This window comes from Crassostrea angulata, chromosome 7 (genome assembly GCF_025612915.1).
Source record: "Crassostrea angulata isolate pt1a10 chromosome 7, ASM2561291v2, whole genome shotgun sequence".
NCBI lineage: Eukaryota > Metazoa > Mollusca > Bivalvia > Ostreida > Ostreidae > Magallana > Magallana angulata.
In genome coordinates, this window is record NC_069117.1 from 45,956,044 (window position 1) to 45,977,979 (window position 21,936).

A 21,936-nucleotide genomic window follows, 5' to 3' on the forward strand; every position below is an offset into this window, starting at 1 on the left:
AAAATATTCAAAAATATACAAATACCATGAAATAAACATACTCATTTCTGTCATTAATACTTCAAATGCAGCAATGTTTAAAAAAGAACACGATTGATTTCACTCTTCAAACGAATGAAGCGTGGGACGAACTGACTTGAAGGACAACTCTTCACTGGGAGATGTATTCTTTTGATTGGCTTTTTGTGTAAAACGTTTGTAAGGGTTTGATGAGACGATGGACATCAGTCCACTTAGGTTCGTCAGAGCTTCCGCTCGGGGATCATCCCCGACTACAGGTGTCATCGAATTCACACCTGTTTGTGAAGATTTGGGGAAATTCTCCAGTGACGTCGTTTTGTTGTCTGTTGTCAGTTTTATTGTTTTAAAGCCATTTGTAGATAAAGTTGTCTCCGAGGTTTGCAAGTCTGTTGTCGATTTTGTTTGAAATTGCTGGTCATTCTTAACTGTTGTGGATCCATCAGAGGCGATTGCTGTTCCTTATAACAGAGGAAAATATAGAAAATATGTGCATTTGAAACAAAAGAACTGTACATGTATATGAATATTTTTAATTTTAGAATTAACTTTGTGAAAAGAAAATATCTGAGATCTCTGTAATTAAAATTTTTTAAAAATTTAAAATTTAATTTAGTCCATGTTTTCAATAACGTATTCGATCTATAAATTTTTGAGGCAGTATTTTCATCTGCTAGTAAATCCGAGTACATAATACCTAATGAATACTACTGTAAAAATGTTCGCTAAACGCACATTTTATTCAATAAATATCATTTTTTCAAATATGACAAGTAAGTTTAAACAATTGAAAAATATTCACAAATAAGAAAATAAGAAACTTTTCATAAACAACGATATTTCTACGCTGACAATTGCATTTGTTATATAACTATATCAGTTAGGGTGTGGTCACGTGGACCTAACGAGTTTGGCTGTCCCTCAAACTCGGTAATAGGCATACCATTTTGTTCAACCTTTTCAAGAGGTGATTTTTCACTCTCATTTGATTTGATTTCACTGGGACCGGGTTTTCTTGAGTTCATACCAGTTTTCTCCTTCCCAAACGTTGTAAGGGCCTCTTTGGGAGATGGATATCTTTCGTCGTTTGACTTTTTGGTTTCGCTGGCCGCTGTATTATTTACATCTGGTATTAAACTTGCATGATCTGGGTTTTCATGACTTCCTTGCGTAGGAACATCGTCCGGAAAAGTAACTTTCTTCTCAGGTTTCGTATATTTTGTTTCAACAGAATCTTCATCTACTGCTTCTTCTTCTATGATAACTTCATTTGTTAAGTTGTCTGTCATCATCATACCATTTATTTGCTTTGATTCATCCTCAACCGTGTCTTTTTTGGTTAATCCCGAACTATCATCTGTATGTCTTAGTACTAGTGGATCCTCATCATCTTTTGTCTCTTTGTTTTCATTTTGCAGTTGTCTTTCTTTTTCGCTTCCAGGATCAATATCTACATCTTGAAGTATGTCAGCCATGGAAACTCCCGGTTGCTGAGTAGGTAAATCGTTTTCCTTGATTTTGTTTTCGTTGATGTCACTGGAATTTTGCTTGTTGTTCTGTTTATTTAACGGTTTCGGCAAATTTGCTAAACCATTCCCAAGTCCAACAGATACCAGATTTTCTATTTTAGTCTCTAAGGAAAAACATAAAAATATTAATATACTACCAGTCATAATTGATATCATAGAACTCAATATCCAGAGAACTTTAATTTATATTTCTCTGTTTTTAGATTCAAAGTGATTTGTTAATGGTCAAACTGTTGCAAAGTTATAGTTTTATAAGCCTTAGGGTATTTCAATGTTTCCATGCTTTTACGCCGAATTTCAGTATTGATAGTATAGTAAAGTTTGACAAAAGGAAAATGCAGAATCAAGAATTTTTTTTAAGGAAACTTTGAATTAAATGTGTTTTTCAGCAGCAATTCGCCATTAGCAACAGTTTTACATTGTTTGTATGCTATTTATCTAACCATATACATTTACAACATAATGAAACTTATAATTTAATGTTGCTTAAATCTTACTTTCAGAAAGTTTTTCATCTTTCTTTCTCTTGTAATATTTGTAACCAAGTATTGCGCCGATCACGGTTGCTATGACTACCAGCGACACGACAACACCAGCAATAATGACCGCTGTGTTGTCACTTGGATCGGCCGGAGAAGCAGGGGTCTCTATATCTGTACATATTTTTAAAACATTTATAAAGTTTTCAGTTTTAAAAAATTTTTCATATCGAAATGATAATTATTTAATTCTGAGATAAATTCAGAAGTAGAAAATAAGTTTACTCACAACAAGTTGCTGAAAGAAATAAAAAGGTAATGGTCAGGTACTTCTGACGAAATAAGTGTACTTGAATCATACAATTCATTTTTACGTGTTAATGCAGATAAAGATGCAGATAAACAATGCAGATAAAGATGTTTTTGGGTTTAGATATCATACATGGAAATGTAGTGCCATTTTTAAGTTTTCCAATCAAGTTTTTAACTTATTTTCTCGGACCAAAAACTTTCGGTTTTTCGGCAATGTGTAATTTCTTAAGTTGGAGGATAAAAGTATAATTGCATAATGTTAAACGAATTCTGAATTATTTGTAAAAATCATATGTAAGTCCACCATCGAAGAATTAAACGCATAACATGGACTTACTGTTGGCGACAAGGTACAATAGACTCCCTGGTGCGGACGGCTTGACGCTAGCTGATTGCCCTTGGTCACAGTTCTCTCCCTTCTCTGTCGCTGTAACATTTACTCCATCAAATTCTATCACCTACGTTGAACATACAAGAGAAATTGAAAAGCATCCTAAACAATTCCATGTTGATACCCATATAATACAAAACGATACAAATAATCTAATCCCTAGGGAGGTTGGATGGTCAGAAATAAACGTCAGATCTACCTTGGTTTTTAAAGCCATATCTATGTAATATAAAATCCTGATATTTTAGTTTTGAAATTGGAATTGATTTCTATGGCTTTTTAAGGTCTTCCGTTTCCAACGGAAGACCTTATAGTTTTCGTACGATTTCTTATTATTATTAAGGTCTTCCGTTTCCAACGGAAGACCTTATAGTTTTCGTACTGTTTCTTATTAAGGTCTTCCGTTTCCAACGGAAGACCTTATAGTTTTCGTACGATTTCTTATTATTATTATTATTATTTTTTTCCACAAATTTTGTGCACGAGATTTCTCGAAAACTATTCGACCGATTTCGACCATTTTTTCAGAGAAGATGAGTCTTGATGTAAACTTCATACGTTTTTGAGATTTTTCCTGTCGGCACTTCCGGTACCGATTTATCGGCCATTTTGTACATTTTTACGACCTATTTTGTGCAGAGCTGATCTCAGAAACTATCAGAGATATGACTATGAAATTTTCAGGATAGGTAGTCTATAGTTTGAAGTTGTGCACTATTATTTTGTTTTACGCCAGTGGCGCCATTTTTTGGAGCTCGCCTAGGCACGAAAATTGGGTACGAATTTTCATTCAAATTCTTCATACGTTTTCATCTGTATCTTTTTATCAGTTGATATTTTGTTAAGACATATATTACAAAAATAGTAGATAATTAAACGTTCTTTCCAACAAAATCAAGAAAAAGGGGCTGGCCCCTTCAATTAGGGGCCAAGACACTCGTAAACTCTATTGCAAATAACTTAAAAACGATCAAAATTTTGTAATGCAATATAGAAGCAAAGTTGTTGATTGTAGCAATATTTATCAGGTAAAATCATTTTCACACCCATTTATGACGTAATTAGGGATTTTAAGGGGCCAAAGTACTTAAACTTTGATGCAATATATCTAGAGAAGGAGACATATTTTGTTAGGCAATGTAGAAAAGAAAATGTTTGCATTGATGATTCTAATCAATTCCACTAATCAAAACTCCAAAGTCTGTCCCCATTAAGGATCTATAGGGCTGGCCCCTAAAATATTCAATCATTTGTATCTCAAAAATGAACAACAATTTTAGATGGGTGTAAGAACAAAAAATGTTAGTATTCGTGAGAACTTTCGATTGAACTCAAGAAACAGGGGCTGGCCCCTTAAATGAGGAGCCAAGACACTCGTAAACTATATTACAGATAACTTGAAAACAAGCAAGATTTCAAATATCTTTGGTACTTAGCCTTTTTTACAAAATTGATACCAGCGAGATTTTAGTCACTGTAAGTGATTGAGACACAAACTTTTATAAATGATAGACAATCGATTGAAGATTTTTAACGGGTTTTCTTTTGTCAACCGTCACTTCCGGTACTCACCAGAAGAGTTCAAACAATTCATTTTTTTCACAAGTTTAACTGATTATCTTTGGTGTTTCATCTGCTATGATTAACAGTAGTGTACACTAAACATATGTATAAAAAACCCTAGCTTTTATTTTCATAAACCTCTTTTGTTCGTCCGTTTTCGGTCTCGAGACAAAAAACCTAGATTCACAAAGATCGCAGATTTGGCAGAGAATATCGATAATTCATCGTATCATATGAAAACAAAATCGGACGGAAGACCTACTCGTTACTCGTAACGAGATCTAGTTATTATTATTATTATTTTTTTTTCCAAATTTTGTGCACGCGATTTCTCAAAAACTATTCAGCCGATTTCAGTCATTTTTTCAGAGATGATGAGTCATGATCTGAATTTTATATGTTTTTAAAATTTTTGTTGTCGTCACTTCCGGTACCGATTTATCGGCCATTTTGTAGTTTTTTACGACCTATTTTGTGCAGAGCTGATCTCAGAAACTATCAGAGATATGACTATGAAATTTTCAGGATAGGTAGTCTATAGTCTGAAGTTGTGCACTATTATTTTGTTTTACGCCAGTGGCGCCATTTCTTGGAGCTCGCCTGGGCACGAAAATTGGGTACGAATTTTTATCCAAAATTTTTATATGTTTTGATCTGTATCTTTTTATCAGTTGGTATTTTGTTAAGACATATATAACAAAAGTGGTAGAAAATCAAAAGTTCTTTTCAACAAAATCAAGAAAAAGGGGCTGGCCCCTGAAATTAGGGGCCAAGACACTCGTAAACTCTATTAGAAATAACTTAAAAATGATAAAGATTTTGTAATGCATTATAGAAGCAAAGTTGTTGATCGTTACAATATCTATCAGAAAAAATCATTGCCACGCCCATTTATGACGTAATTAGGGTTTTTTATGGGCCAGAGTACTTAAACTTTGTCACGATATATCTAGAGAAGGAGACATATTTTCTTAAGTATTGTAGAAGAGAAAATGTCTGTCTTAATAATAATAATTAATTCCACTAATCAAAACACCTATCTCTGTCCCCATTAAGGATCTATAGGGCTGGCCCCTAAAATATTCAGTCATTTGTATCTCAAAAATGAAAAACAATTTTAGATAGGTGTTAGAACAAAAAATGTTATTATTCGTGAGACCTTGCGATTGAACTCAAGAAAAAGGGGCTGGCCTCTTAAATTAGGGGCCAAGAAACTCGTAAACTCTATCACAGATAACGAAAAAACGATAAAGATTTTGTAATGCATTATAGAAGCAAAGTTGTTGATCGTTACAATATCTATCAGAAAAAATCATTGCCACGTCCATTTATTACGTAATTAGGGATTTTTAGGGGCCAAAGTGCTAAAGCTTTGACGCAATATATCTAGAGAAGAAGACATATTTTGTTAAGCATTGTAGAAGAGAAAATATCTGTATTGATGATTCTAATCGATTCCATTAATCAAAACACCAATGTCTGTCCCCATTAAGGATCTAGAGGGCTGGCCCCTAAAATATTCTATCATTTGTAATTATAAAATGAACAACAATTCTAGATAAGTGTAAGAACAAAAAATGTTATAATTCGTGAGACCTTTCGAATGAACTCAAGAAAAAGGGGCTGGCCCCTTTATTTAGGGGCCAAGACTGTCGTAAACTCTATTACAGATAACTTAAAAACGATACAGATTTTGTAATGCATTGTAGGAACAAAGTTATTGATCGTAACAATATCAGTTTGCAGAACTCATTTCCAAACCCATTGATGACGTAATTAGGGATTTTAGGGGACAAAAATCTTACATCTTTAATGTTCTGTATGAGAAAAAGCAAAACTTTTTGTTAAGCATTTTAAAGGATAATGACAATCGTTTACATTTTCTGAAAGGGAGTGGTTGAGGGGAATTCTGAAATTTCATTGATATTTTAATGCTATCGTTTAAAAATTGAACGGAAGACCTACTCGTTACTCGTAACGAGATCGTATCTAGTTATTAAGGTCTTCCGTTTCCAACGGAAGACCTTACTGTTTTCGTACTGTTTCTTATTATTAAGGTCTTCCGTTTCCAACGGAAGACCTTATTGTTTTCGTACTGTTTATTATTATTTTTTTTTCCAAATTTTGTGCACGCGATTTCTCGAAAACTACTCAACCGATCTGAACAATTTTTTCACAGATGATGGGAAATTATCTGAATTTTATATGTTTTTGAATTTTTTGTCGTCGTCACTTCCGGTCCGGATTTACGGTCGATTTTGTAATTTTTTACGACCAATTTTGTGCAGAGTTGATCTCAGAAACTATAAGAGATATGACTTTGAAATTTTCAGGATAGGTAGAGCATGGTTTGAAGTTGTGCACTATTTAGTTGTTTTGCACCAGTGGCGCTATTCCTTGGAGCTCGCTGAGGCACAAAAATGGGGTACAGATTTCGAATCAAAATTTCCATATGTTTTGATCCGTATCTTTTTATCAGTTGATATTTTGACAAGACATATAGAATAAAAGTAGTAGAGAATCAAAAGTTCTATCCAATTAAATCAAGAAAAAGGGGCTGGCCCCTTTAATTAGGGACCAAGAGACTCGTAAATTCTATTACGAATAACTTGAAAACGATAAATATTTTGTTATGCATTATAAAAATCAAAGTTGTTGATCTCTACATTATCGGTTTGAAAGAGTCATCGTCAGGCCCATGTCTGACGTAATTAGGGTTTGTATTCTTTATCTTCAATTTTTTTTTTGGGGGGGGGGGTAATTTTGAAATTGTATCGATATCTCATGGTATTATTTTATCTAAAAAAAAAAAAAAAATCGGACGGAAGACCTACTCGTTACTCGTAACGAGGTCGTATCTAGTGATACCAAATCCTGCACAATCTTCTACAAAAATCGTTATGTGCATTGCGTTTAAGAGTGGTAGACAATAAGTTGAATAATGTTGTCTGAGGTGGGATTGGAACGCACCTTTGGGTTCGCGCGTACGAATTTCATTGACCATGCAGAGAGTGCAATCAAAACCACTTAATTCACGGACGTGAGAGTGTGTTAATGCCACGGTAAGGACATAAATAGAAAGGTCAGGTCTAAATAATGTTAGTAATTGATTGAACAGTGGGGAACATGTCAGTTTCAAAAGCTGCGATCGGAAAGCAAACCGAAAGTAGAAATCGCGGGTTCAGTTTACACCAACGCAAGGATGTCGATAAACAATTAGTTATGCATTCTGCACATGTATTTCTGCTTTAAAAGTTTTCTTTCACGTCGTTTACAAGGATAATCTACTGTTTGAATTAAATGGGATTGATATAATTATGCTTGATAAATGAAGAAATGACGAAACACGTAACATGTAAATTTATTCAGTATAAAATCGATGACTGTAATTTTCACAGTTTCAACATTCAGAAATAATGCATATCTTTTCTGATTTAACAAAATACAAAAAATATACATGCATCTGAATAGTTATATGTTTGCTTACATCCCGTGCACTGTGTACATTTTGATTCCCCGTACAATCAATACGTGCTGTTTGATTTCAGGATTTTAATTATAAATTGTTCATTCTGCTTAAGATTTGGCCGACAATAAGAATGAGGTCCGATGTACATTTACATGAGTTTTTATTTAAAATTGAGTGAAAGGATCGGGAGTTTCAAATTTTCCCCCTACAGATCAAGCCATACACTGCAGCTGAAGATTCAATAGTCATTTTTAGTCGCCTTAAACTCCTAAAAGGTGTCAAAAAGTAACCCCCGGACCGCATTTTTTAAATTGTATTCTCTCCTCTGTACAATAAACCGAAAAGATTTTAAAAATCAAATGAATAGTATAAAAGTTACAATTTTTTTTTAAATTTTTTTTTAATTTTTTTTTTTTTTTTTTTGGGGGGGGGGGGGTTAACCCCCTCTAAAACCCTTAATTTTTGGCAGTTTTATTCCCAAGACCCTTTCTAGGTCTGCGCATAACGTTAATCATTATATAGATGAAATATGGAAAGCTTCACTTTTAAACTGTGCGAGAAAACGAAGAACGCGTGATTTCAATATTTTACCTTATTAAGGTCTTCCGTTTCCAACGGAAGACCTTATTGTTTTCGTACTGTTTATTATTATTTTTTTTTTCCAAATTTTGTGCACGCGATTTCTCGAAAACTACTCAACCGATCTGAACAATTTTTTCACAGATGATGGGAAATTATCTGAATTTTATATGTTTTTGAATTTTTTGTCGTCGTCACTTCCGGTCCGGATTTACGGTCGATTTTGTAATTTTTTACGACCAATTTTGTGCAGAGTTGATCTCAGAAACTATAAGAGATATGACTTTGAAATTTTCAGGATAGGTAGAGCATGGTTTGAAGTTGTGCACTATTTAGTTGTTTTGCACCAGTGGCGCTATTCCTTGGAGCTCGCTGAGGCACAAAAATGGGGTACAGATTTCGAATCAAAATTTCCATATGTTTTGATCAGTATCTTTTTATCAGTTGATATTTTGACAAGACATATAGAATAAAAGTAGTAGAGAATCAAAAGTTCTATCCAATTAAATCAAGAAAAAGGGGCTGGCCCCTTTAATTAGGGACCAAGAGACTCGTAAATTCTATTACGAATAACTTGAAAACGATAAATATTTTGTTATGCATTATAAAAATCAAAGTTGTTGATCTCTACATTATCGGTTTGAAAGAGTCATCGTCAGGCCCATGTCTGACGTAATTAGGGTTTGTATTCTTTATCTTCAATTTTTTTTTGGGGGGGGGGGGTAATTTTGAAATTGTATCGATATCTCATGGTATTATTTTATCTAAAAAAAAAAAAAAATCGGACGGAAGACCTACTCGTTACTCGTAACGAGGTCGTATCTAGTTATTATTATTATTTTTTTTCCAAATTTTGTGCACGCGATTTCTCGAAAACTATTCGGCCGATTTTCAACATTTTTTCACAGATGATGAGTCATGATCTGAATTTTATATGTTTTTGAAAATTTTGTTGTCGTCACTTCCGGTACCGATTTATCGGCCATTTTGGTGTTTTTTACGACCTATTTTGTGCAGAGCTGATCTCAGAAACTATCAGAGATATGACTTTGAAATTTTTAGGATAGGTAGTCTATAGTCTGAAGTTGTGCACTATTATTTTGTTTTACGCCAGTGGCGCCATTTCTTGGAGCTCGCCTGGGCTCGAAAATTGGGTTCGAATTTTCATTCAAAATTTTCATACGTTTTGATCTTTATCTTTTTATGAGTTGATATTTTATTAAATCATGTATAATAAAAGTAGTAGATAATCTAAAGTTCTTTCGAACAAAATCAAAAAATAGGGGCTGGCCCCTTTAATAAGGGGCCAAGACACTCTTAAACTCTATTACAAATAACTTAAAAACAATAAAGATTTTGTAATGCATTATAGAAGCAAAGTTGTTGATCGTAACAATATCTATCAGGTAAAATCATTGCCACGCCCATTTATTACGTAATTAGGGATTTTTAGGGGCCAAAGTACTTAAACTTTGACGCATTATATCTAGAGAAGTAGACATATTTTGTTAAGCATTGTAGAAGTGAAAATGTTTGGATTGATGATTCTAATCGATTCCATTAATCAAAGCACCAATGTCTGTCCCCATTAAGGATCTAGAGGGCTGGCCCCTAAAATATTCAATCATTTGTATCTCAAAAATGATCAACAATTTTAGATAGGTGAAAGAACAAAAAATGTTAGTATTCTGAAGACCGTTTCAAAGAAATCAAGAAAAAGGGGCTGGCCCCTTAAATTAGGGGCCAAGACACTCTTAAACTCTATTACAAATAACTTAAAAACGATCAAGATTTTGTAATGCATTATAGAAGCAAAGTTGTTGATCGTTACAATATCTATCAGGTAAAATCATTGCCACGCCCATTTATGACGTAATAAGGGATTTTTAGGGGTCAAAGTACTGAAACTTTGACACAATATATCTAGAGAAGTAGACATATTTTGTTAAGCATTGTAGAACAGCAAATGTTTGCATTGATGATTCTAATCGATTCCATTAATCAAAGCACCAATGTCTGTCCCCATTAAGGATCTAGAGGGCTGGCCCCTAAAATATCCAATCATTTGTATCTTAAAAGGGAATAGCAATTCTAGATAGGTGTAAGAACAAGAAATGTTAGTATTTGTGAGACCTTGCGAATAAATTCAAGAAAAAGGGGCTGGCCCCTTAAATGAGGGGCCAAGACTCTTGTAAACTTTATTACACATACCTTAAAAACGATCAAAACATTGAAATGCATTATATTAACGAAGTTGTCGATCGTAACAATATCAGTTTGTAAAACTAATTTCCAAACCCATTGATGAGGTAATTAGGGATTTTAGGGGACTAAAATCTTAAATCTTTAATGTGCTGTATGTGAAAAAGCAAAACTCTTTGTTAAGCATTTTAAAGGATATTGACGATCGTTTACAATATCTGAAATGGAGTGGTTATTTGAAGTTTCATTGATATTTTAATCGTATCGTTTAAAAATTGAACGGAAGACCTACTCGTTACTCGTAACGAGATCGTATCTAGTTATTATTATTTTTTTCCACAAATTTTGTGCACGAGATTTCTCGAAAACTATTCGACCGATTTCGACCATTTTTTCAGAGAAGATGAGTCTTGATGTAAACTTCATACGTTTTTGAGATTTTACCTGTCGGCACTTCCGGTACCGATTTATCGGCCATTTTGTACATTTTTACGACCTATTTTGTGCAGAGCTGATCTCAGAAACTATCAGAGATATGACTATGAAATTTTCAGGATAGGTAGTCTATAGTCTGAAGTTGTGCACTATTATTTTGTTTTACGCCAGTGGCGCCATTTTTTGGAGCTCGCCTAGGCACGAAAATTGGGTACGAATTTTCATTCAAATTCTTCATACGTTTTCATCTGTATCTTTTTATCAGTTGATATTTTGTTAAGACATATATAACAAAAGTAGTAGATAATTAAACGTTCTTTCCAACAAAATCAAGAAAAAAGGGGCTGGCCCCTTAAATTAGGGGCCAAGACACTCGTACACTCTATTGCAAATAACTTAAAAACGATCAAAATTTTGTAATGCAATATAGAAGCAAAGTTGTTGATTGTAGCAATATTTATCAGGTAAAATCATTTTCACACCCATTTATGACGTAATTAGGGATTTTAAGGGGCCAAAGTACTTAAACTTTGATGCAATATATCTAGAGAAGGAGACATATTTTGTTAGGCAATGTAGAAAAGAAAATGTTTGCATTGATGATTCTAATCAATTCCACTAATCAAAACTCCAAAGTCTGTCCCCATTAAGGATCTATAGGGCTGGCCCCTAAAATATTCAATCATTTGTATCTCAAAAATGAACAACAATTTTAGATGGGTGTAAGAACAAAAAATGTTAGTATTCGTGAGAACTTTCGATTGAACTCAAGAAAAAGGGGCTGGCCCCTTAAATGAGGAGCCAAGACAATCGTAAACTATATTACAGATAACTTGAAAACAAGCAAGATTTCAAATATCTTTGGTACTTAGCCTTCTTTACAAAATTGATACCAGCGAGATTTTAGTCACTGTAAGTGATTGAGACACAAACTTTTATAAATGATAGACAATCGATTGAAGATATATTTAACGGGTTTTCTTTTGTCAACCGTCACTTCCGGTACTCACCAGAAGAGTTCAAACAATTCATTTTTTTCACAAGTTTTACTGATTATCTTTGGTGTTTCATCTGCTATGATTAACAGTAGTGTACACTAAACATATGTATAAAAAATCCTAGCTTTTATTTTCATAAACCTCTTTTGTTCGTTCGTTTTCGGTCTCGAGACAAAAAACCTAGATTCACCAAGATCGCAGATTTGGCAGAGAATATCGATATTTCATCGTATCATATGAAAACAAAATCGGACGGAAGACCTACTCGTTACTCGTAACGAGATCTAGTTACAAAACTCTTCTTCAAAAAGGGCCACGCCCATATAGCTCACTTCAACTTACAAAACAGGTGAATCGGTAGGTTTTTGGTGGTGACAACGATAGAGTAGTGTCAAAGTTTATGACACTCTGGTAATAGGTGGTTCCACTAATGAGGGCCGCAACACATCCCACGTGACCTCCATCTGTACATATCAAAAAGTTGTTTAAATTATTGATTTGGAACGAACATTACTACATGTGCCAATAAGTATACAGTACTTTATCAGTTTACTGTTGCTTATAAATAATACACTAACGCCACATCATTAGTTGTAAGGTTGATATGTAAAAACTACTTGTTTGATGTTCGGAGGTGTGTCATTTGATAAAGGTATACGTAGCCCTTTACCTGAAAAGGCCACCTTAGTAGAACAGAGATTGTAGTCGAAGATGAGGTTTGTTCTGTTGTTGTTACAGACGTCTAACAAGGACTCTCCCCATTCCAGTTCACAGGTAGCGGAAGTGGAAGTATGCGTGTAAGTGAACACCCCCAGGAATGGCTTGGCACAGTAAGACAGTGCCTCGGCCTCGAAGCCTTCAATAAAAGGAATTAGTAAAGTGATGGTTTTTTTTTCTTGTGTTAAATTCATCAGTACTGTAAACTTTGTCTTGTTTATGAATCAAAATTATGATTAACTGTTTATCAATAAGTGCATGTCTAAATATTCCGGTAGGAATAATCAAATACTAGCATGTGCAGATAAAAAAAAATTCAAAAGGGGATATGGTTTCGAGTTTCGAAATACATGTATAATTGTGTTTGCTAGATAGGGAAGGAGGGGTCTTATGCCCATTTACGGTATTTTTGCCATATGAATTTAATAAGACTGAATCTTCACACCCCCCCCTTTCTAGTATGACAAGTGATAATAAAGATGAGAAACCTTTCTTGACGAACACATGGAAAAGTTCAGTGTCCTGTTGACCCCCGCAGACGTCCGTGTACTCGGTGTAAGGACTCCTTCCGGCATCGTTAGCTTTAAAATTCAACGTAAATGTCATAACAAAATTGAATTCAACTGAATCTCGCAAAATTGTCAGGATTGATATTTTGAATTTACAGGGTGGCGGTTATGGTCTTGTAGCTTTATATTTTACTACACCACCACCACCCCTCCCCCTCCAATAACTTCAAATGTTTTAACTTGACAAAGTCAAATTTTTTTTTTTATTTATTCAAATTTGTTTTGCTTATGTAAATATCTCATTTATGTTTATACAGCGTCATTTTAGATGTAACATTACAATATATTTATGTCAAGCAGGCATATATGTAATAATCTACAGGTGTCTATAATTTTAACAGCTATAAATACATGAATATACACCAGTTGAATATACACCAGTAAAACAAAGTCATCGTTGATTATATGAAAATGACTCCACGCAAGTTGATCTCAACGAAGAATTGGTTTGTTGTACAGTATTTGGTAAAGTCAAGCAAATCTCACCTCTGGTATCGTAGTAGTAATACGAGTAAGCAGTAACTGCTGTCAGTTCCAAGCAGATATACCATTTGTAATCATCAACGGAATTACTCGTGAAGTTGCTGGTAGTCCTAAAAAGTCAAGTAATAAACTCATACTACTTTTACAAGTATAACTTCTGTGTTTCAGCCATCGATATAACAATTAAAATTCTTTTGGCTTTAGCTAATTATCGTAAAAGATTACAAACTTCTTATGTCAAAAGTTGTATGCATGGTTATTATATTTGTATTCATCGACGCAGTTTCATGAAAAGAAAAGCCAATTTACTTTTCTTCACAACCTTACATTGATTGCATTTGTACATGTGCATTCGATAACAGCAATTATTGTATGACTACTAGTCCAACAAATATAACTAATAATGCCTAATCAGTATTCGCATGTTCTGGAATGTGTTAATAAGCTACTCTTGTCAATCAACGCATTTTAATTTTTTGGTTCTCAGGCGTAAGAAAATGAAGACGTCGGGCTAACGTCATAATGAAAATATAAGATTTTGTGAAATTTTAAAAGCTGTTTTGCAAATAAATGGCCGAGAACAAACATTTATTACTTTTTATAAATTGATTCAAAATTATCTCTTGCGTTATTGTTTCGAGTTAAAATTAATTTCGTCTAAATCGTTTAAAAGTTTGGAGCATAGTTCTGAAATGCATTTTCAAACTAAGATATGCATTTACTATATACACGTATTTCATTGAGTTGCTTGATTTTATCAGCCAAACTGTGTTTGAAATACGATAACATTATTACCACAAAGACGAATCTCAAATAAATTTTACAAATAAAACTCTGAAGCCTATGGATCACGCGGACAAATTTTCGGGGTAGGTTTTCTCACGAGCAGTAAACCTGCGAGCTACCTTTAAATAACGGCTCTAAAGTAGTCATTGTCACAACATGAGTTTTGGAAAATTTAACATTTATATTAGAAATGTACAAAATCATAAGCGCTTAATATAATCAGATATATATTCTGTCATTGAAAGTTCTATCCCGCCGGACCCCTTGAGGGTTTTTTTGGGGGGGAGGGTGGGTGGTTTTATAGTGGAACCATGGTTGCTTTTGCGGAGTTCACTTGTTTTTCCAACGTATTGTTTTGAGCAAACCTTACAGCTAAATTTAGCTTAAGTTAAATGCAATTGTCTGTGGAATAAGACGTGCTACTTAATATTTTATCGCTGCGACCCATAATGGAACAAGTATGTGTCCGTATCAGTGCAGTACTTTCCTTAGAATAGGAATGGAAAGATTCTTGATTAGTTCTTGGACGCGAAATATTATATTGTCTTTTTTCTTTGTTTTTTTTTTTTAAAGGATTTTCCTGTCTTTTGTGTTTATCTCATAAATTACCTTTTGCACTGTGTCGGCTTTGTAGCCTCGAACACAGAAATATTTAATCTTTTTCTGCTCTTTGAAGAGCAGATTCATCAATTTTGGGTAGTTTAACTTTAATAAGGAGTACCTTTAAAGTCATGGGAAGTCTATATAAGGCTTGACGGTTTTAGGTACAAAATATGAAAGTCGGTGGGTTTAATATGGATCAAGACTAAACATTATGTTGAGAACCTTCAAGATTTTGTGATTTTATTTTTTTCATTATTGTAAATTTGGCGAGTTCCAATCTGATTAAGGTGGCTCTATACACCACTTTTTGATGACGCAGTACGCAAAAAAGTAAATCTGGAAGCAGGCAATTCCGGTACTGGCTGATTTAAACTGAGGTGAAATGTATGGGGACCGCTCTTTTGAAAATTCTGTTAAATGAATAGATTTAATTTGATAATTGGAAAATTCATTACTTACAAGTAATGTGGTATGTGATACCTTCACCTTGTGTGGTATCATTTATCGAAATAAACAATAAAATCAAGTATAATTTTTTAAATACTTTCTTTCCCATTTCCGATATGTTACACGATAGCGCAGTGGTTTTGTGGTTACCCTACAAACCTGTAGGTCATGAGTTCGAATCCCATTGAGAACAATAATTTTTTTAACTTTCCAAAATTTTCTAAAACGTATTTTTTATTTGAATACAGTGAATGAAAATTCTAAACAGGTGAAAATATTGCAATTATGATATACTTTAACGCACATTAATATCGACACCTTAAGGGGATGGGAGGTTTGCTTTGAATTTCTCTCAGGTTGGGATACATAAATCCTATTAGCCTAGTCAATTTTCCCCTTTATTTATTTGACTTAGTTTTGCATTAAAGCGAATATAATCACTTATACAGGCCTATAATGAAGTATGTATGTATTTATCATTCCATCGTGATATTTAGGAAATTTTCTTCAACTCAGAAATGAAAAGTCCCCAAGGTGTTTGGGCCTTGGGACTTAGGGACGATAACCCTTACCTGAGGAACTTTCATACCAAATAAAATTTAAAATATTTTTTGTGTTTATTTGCAATGATTTTCATTCAATTTTTTATGTTGCATTTATTAAAATACATTTTCTTATAACATTAAGCAACTTTTTCAGATGATTTGTCAACAGAGTAAGAAAATATGAAAAATTATGTTTTGGGGAAATACTAAAAAAAATTGCAATAATAACATTTTTGAATGTTAAGAAGAGTTATAATTTTTTTTATGTGTCCGAAGGAAATATCCATCATATGACAAAAACAATTCTCTCAATTTGTTAATAGCTGTCTTTTTAAAAAATATTTTACAAAAACACGAAAAAACATTAAAAAATTTCTTAAAAATACCTATAGTATCCCTATCATCATTTTAATATTTGATAAGTATATGTTTTGTGGTCTTCTATTGAAAATTGGAATAAACTGTGGGTGTATAGAGCCACCTTAAAATCAGTTCTTGTATCCGCTTCGACAAATTCGATGTCGCTACACCTTTGTGCTTTGTGTACCGACATCGAATTTGTCGGAGCGGATCAAAGATCTGCTGTTAATCAGATTGGGCGAGTTCACATCCCGAGGCCATAAAAGTTAGGTGATCCCGCTTTTGATCTCCGTCTCACTTTTACGAAAGGAATGGTTCTTATAACTCAATAATAAAACTGATAGTCGTTTCAAATGTGAGGCATTTGCCTGATTTGCCACCATTGCGCTACGGCCGTGCTGGATGGACAAAGACAGGAATGATCCTTGATGCACAGACTTCCTCGCGGGCTGAGTGATCTCAGACTTTCAAGTAGTTTCAAGTAGCTGTAATTACCGTGGTAACCTTCATATATAGGAGAATCAGCTGCTTCTTCGGTGTAACGTTCTGATCCACAATAATCATTTGGTTGATTTGGTATTTTTAACAACTTTGCATGGATAATTTATCACATGATTCCGTAAACATTAAAATATTTTCGTTGGTTTTTCATGTGGTCTATGTAGTTAGCTACCTAGCATTGCAGAAAAAAATTCCCCCTGCAATGTGTTGACTACCTCTACACCCGCATAAAACACCTAAAGAAATCATTTCATTGTCTGAATTTTTCATTTTTTTTAATATATGTTTGTCCTCGGTGTTATTCTATAGTTTTTTTTAACTATACTCTCCCTAATTTCTTTTTTAAAACGACAATTATAGTCTCAACTGCAAAACATGTACTTTTTGCCTCAACTGCAAAAGGGTGTGCTACGGCTGTGATAACTCCTATCAAAATATCTCACTTGCAAGGTAAGAAAGTAGTCATGAAAATATGCTATGGAGGACATCTTAGTGTTAATGTGTTAAAAAAAAGAGAAGAAAAAATCAATGACAAATATTTTTACATTGCAAGGCCCTGTTTCCCCTTAATTTTTTTTTTCATTTACCTATTTTGGAAAATAGCTAGCGATCATAGAAGAGCACAACGCACAGTAGAAACGATAATACACTGTTCTATAATGAATGTGGTGTATATGAATGCACTTTTCTGTTATACTAGTACATGTACATGCAACTGTTCTGCGACAAATGCATTGTTCTATAATGGATTCACTTATCTATGATAAAAATACCGCCCTGCAATGAACGTTCTCTTTTATAATACATTCACTGTTCTATGATAAATTTACGGTCCTATTAATAATAAACATATTAATTCATAATAATCGTACTGTTCTATAAGTATGAAATGCTGTATAAAAAGAAAACTATGAATCACTTACTTGAAAACATAAAAACTTCCTGAACTGAAATCACAAGTGAAATTTGTGGGATCAGTAGTTGTTATTGATTCCGTTACGACGTCATACTGTGAAAGGTACATGATGGACTCGGTAAATTCCGTGTCCCCAAACACGCTGCTGATCCAGGTTCCCCGCAAAGCGCCAGGAAGTGTACAAGCGCCATCTTTACAAATCATGAAAACGTTGAAATTGTAAAATATTAATAGAATTCTTTTTTCATAAAATCTTAATGCTACAAAAAGGATATACGCTTTTTATTCAATGTATACTGAATTCAACTTGTACTGAATTGTGCATATATGCAGCATTATGTTGATGACGAAAAACTAATTCTGAAAGAAAGGGTGTTTTGTTGTTGTTGTTGTTTTTTTTTTACATAAATATAAGTTAAATAACTTGTTTTTTATTTATCAATTCATTTTTTTATTCTTTAAACGTTTTAATGGTGAATGGCAAACTAATTCCACGAGATTTTTTTTTACTGTATCGCGAGCAAAGTAAATTCGCTTTTCACAAACGTTATACATTTTCAGTTTACATTGAAATAGGGACACTAAATCAATCACCATAGAAACATTTACTAGTAAACGTTTTTACATTGTTTTTCACCAAAAAACACACCAAAAACATCTACCTGAACTGTTTGAGAAAAATAAACATATTATTCCCGGCAAACACCAGAATAAAACAGTGGACATTATTCTAGTTTCTGTACTTGTGTTCAGTGTCTAATATCGCTACAATCTATACAAGAGACAGTCCCTAATAGTGTTAACCAATCGGACGAATAGTTCTTTTTATTAACCATTTACAAAATTTTCCGTCCAATTACTCTTTTGTATTATTTGTGCACGCTTATTGTTGAGTTCAATTTAAAAAACGAAAGCACGTAATAGAATTTAAGTGGTTTGAAATATTCCAATATTCTTCGCATTTGTAAAAAAAAAAAAATCATGCATTACATATTGAAATCTGTTATATTTTTAACAATAATTTAAAAAATAAAACAAAATTCCAAAAATCAAATAAATGGAATTTCTCTAAATTTTGATTAGTAACAAAAATCAGAACTTAATGTTCCCTTGTTTGGCCTCGGGTCACAATTACAAGAAAATGTTAAATATGTGTGTCCAAATAAAGAACTAGGGCGTACAGTACATTGTCAACGTTTGAGCAATGTTTGCATGTACGGACCACGATTTATTTGGACTACTGTAAAATGCTTTAACTGGAAAACATGTATACCATTTCTCTGATTCTCCATAAAAAAATAGTATGGTTTATTACGGCACTATTGTTTATTTTATTATTTTTAAAAACCTTGCTTTCTCAAATTATATATGCATGGACTTGCATTGTTCATAAAATTGAATAAAACTTTGTTGACTTCAATTGTTTAAGGCGTATCTCGAAACAAATTACAGAACTGGATTATAGAGTACATTACTACATTATGTACCAATCTGAGATCTTCCTTTGTTATAAAATTTCAATAACATCCGAATCTCATCTACCACGGAACTGACGTTCAGAGAGATTTAAATGTAGTTTAAATTCAACAAAGAAAAGAAATCTATTTCAAAGATCACTCAGGTAAAATCATATTGAGATGCTATTGAAGTGTACGCGATTCATTGAAAGCAATGAATAAAAAAATCAGTGAATTCACTAGCGTCTCCTATAGCAATACCTCAAAACAGATCCATTCTTCGCGCAAGGAAATAAAAGAAAAAGGCAGTAAGAGTCGCGAAGACGGTTTAATTACAAAATCGATGTAACGGATATTAGCAAGAGACAAGAATTCAGCATGGCCAAGACAGGACGCGGAGACATAAAAGTGAATGAGAGATTCTTGACGTGTGGTCTGTGCAGCCAGTGGTTCACTCAGCCCCGGACCTTACCCTGCCTCCATTCCTACTGCGAGAACTGTCTGTCCAAGCACATTCATGACTACATTGCCAAGTCCAGCGTCAAAAAAGGGAGTCAAACCGCCCACCCGACGGAGTATGTGTGTCCCACGTGTAACAAGGCCATCGATGTGTCCAAGTTCTCCTCGCAGTCCGCCAAGAACTGGACTACCAAGTTTCCCCTCAACACGTTCCTTATGGATCTACTGGATGTGGAACTCCTGATGAGGGGCGAGAAAACTTGTGGCCCGTGTACACGTAATGGCGACCGATCGGACGTGGTTTCCTGGTGCAAAGAATGCCGGGACGGGCTCTGCAAGAACTGCTCCAAGGTTCATCGTGGAATGCGTGTCTCCATGGACCACACAGTGCTTAGCAAGGAAGAATTCATGAAGCACGTTTCTCTGCTACAGGAACAACAAGAGCCGTGTCAGAAACATCCGGGCAAGACACTGGACATGTACTGTATGACGGACAGGGAACTTTGTTGTCCGAACTGTGTGGCGGAAGAACACAGACGCTGTGACCGAGTTGTGTCCGTGATGGACGCGGTCAAGCAGAGCCGTCTGGACAAAACGCCGGAGTTCCTAAAGAAAAATCTGGAGGAATACAACGAGCACATAGAGAAGGTCATCGCATCCAGAACCAACAAGTTGCTAAGTCTGGACGAACAGAAAACCAAGCTTATTGACGAGTTTGCTCAAATTCGCATTAACGTCATAAATATTCTGGACAAGATGGAGAAAGCTATCAAGAAGGAGCTGTCTGATATACATTCTGGGGAAACCAAGGCAATGGAGAAAGAGGTGAGCAAGTCTAGAAAGATTCAGTCTGCAGTCACCAATGCGCACGAATTGCTGAACGTTACTGAAAACCATGGGTCCGACTCCAACCTCATGAAAACCATTGAGGAGGTCAAGAGGGAATGCCTGTGGTACGAAGAAGAGATGGGTAAACTGAGGAGCAAAATTCAAGACTGTGAGTACGTTTTCGAAATTGACGAGCATATAGAAACATTGCTCAACAAAGTGAAGAAGTACGGAGATTTGAAAGTCCGCCACTCGCCCTCAAAACTGCAACCCTTCCCCAACACCGTGACGATTGAAAAGTCGATCGAGCAGGGGAAACAATTCAAGTCTACCCTGTCTTTGAAAGGGCGAAAAGCAGAACTCGCGAAAGCATTTGATGCCAAAATGGAAGATGACATTAAAGACTGTTGGTACACTGGGGCCGCATTCCTTAGCGATGGAAGATTTGTACTAGTGGATCGTTCTAATCGAAAACTGAAGCTATTCAGCAAGAACTACCGGCTTCTAAACAGCATCTTTTTCACAACGAAACCTTGGGACGTGACAGTTGTTGGGGAGAACGAGATCGCCGTGACACTTCCGGAGGAGCACGGGATACAGCTTCTGACCACGGGGGACTCCATTAAAATGTCAGACTACTTTACCACGGAGGAAGCTTGCTTCGGAATCAAACACGTGCGAGGGAAGTTCTTCGCTCTTTGCTACGACGGAAAGCCTCCGGCATTGAAAGTTATTTCTTCAGACGGAAGGGAACTTGCAGCCATTGGAGTTGATGACGACGGATCTCCGTTATTTTCACGGCCGATATATGTGACGTCAAATAACGCCGGTACCGTGATCTTCGTGTCAGACGAACGCCGAGGTTGTATCACGTGTCTTACGGAAACTTCCGAGCACTGCTACACCTATTCCACAATAGATCTCAGCCATGTTGCAGGAATAACGCTGGATCGTGAAGGCAACCTCTATGTTTGCAGGAACCATGCAAAAAGCGTGCAAGTTGTAACACCCGAGGGAGACCGCATAAAGACCATCGTGTCACGAGAGGAAATTACGTATCCACGTGCTATTGCATACGACGAGAAAGAGGATCGTCTGCTGATAACTCAGGGGGACAAGAGCGTAGTCAAAATATTTCAGTTTGAGTAACATTCATTATAGAAAACTTATTTCTATCACATAATCATTCTCATGAAACATGTTATATTTGCCAAACCTGCTTATAGTTATTCTTCATCAATGCCGTAAAATATTCAATATACATTGTATGCATTTTTACGCAATGCTGCT

The 21,936-nt window shown here is 34.8% G+C and overlaps 2 protein-coding genes across 2 annotated transcripts; one reads left to right on the forward strand and one right to left on the reverse strand.

The window, feature by feature from the left end:
- Nucleotides 1-85: 85 nt before the first annotated feature.
- Nucleotides 86-18,684, reverse strand: LOC128156558 (uncharacterized). Its single transcript, XM_052818733.1, has 11 exons — nucleotides 18,565-18,684; nucleotides 17,910-18,093; nucleotides 13,748-13,854; nucleotides 13,181-13,273; nucleotides 12,646-12,831; nucleotides 12,318-12,439; nucleotides 2,676-2,796; nucleotides 2,316-2,324; nucleotides 2,045-2,200; nucleotides 962-1,651; nucleotides 86-479 (listed from the first exon to the last, which is right to left on the reverse strand). Exons 1-11 carry the CDS (start codon nucleotides 18,626-18,628, stop codon nucleotides 100-102), a joined length of 2,112 nt encoding a protein of 703 aa, XP_052674693.1. The 5' UTR covers nucleotides 18,629-18,684; the 3' UTR covers nucleotides 86-99.
- Nucleotides 18,685-19,379: 695 nt separating this feature from the next.
- Nucleotides 19,380-21,919, forward strand: LOC128192322 (tripartite motif-containing protein 2-like). The gene has a single exon (XM_052864922.1). It carries the CDS (start codon nucleotides 19,738-19,740, stop codon nucleotides 21,793-21,795), a length of 2,058 nt encoding a protein of 685 aa, XP_052720882.1. The 5' UTR covers nucleotides 19,380-19,737; the 3' UTR covers nucleotides 21,796-21,919.
- The last annotated feature ends 17 nt before the right edge of the window (nucleotides 21,920-21,936 follow it).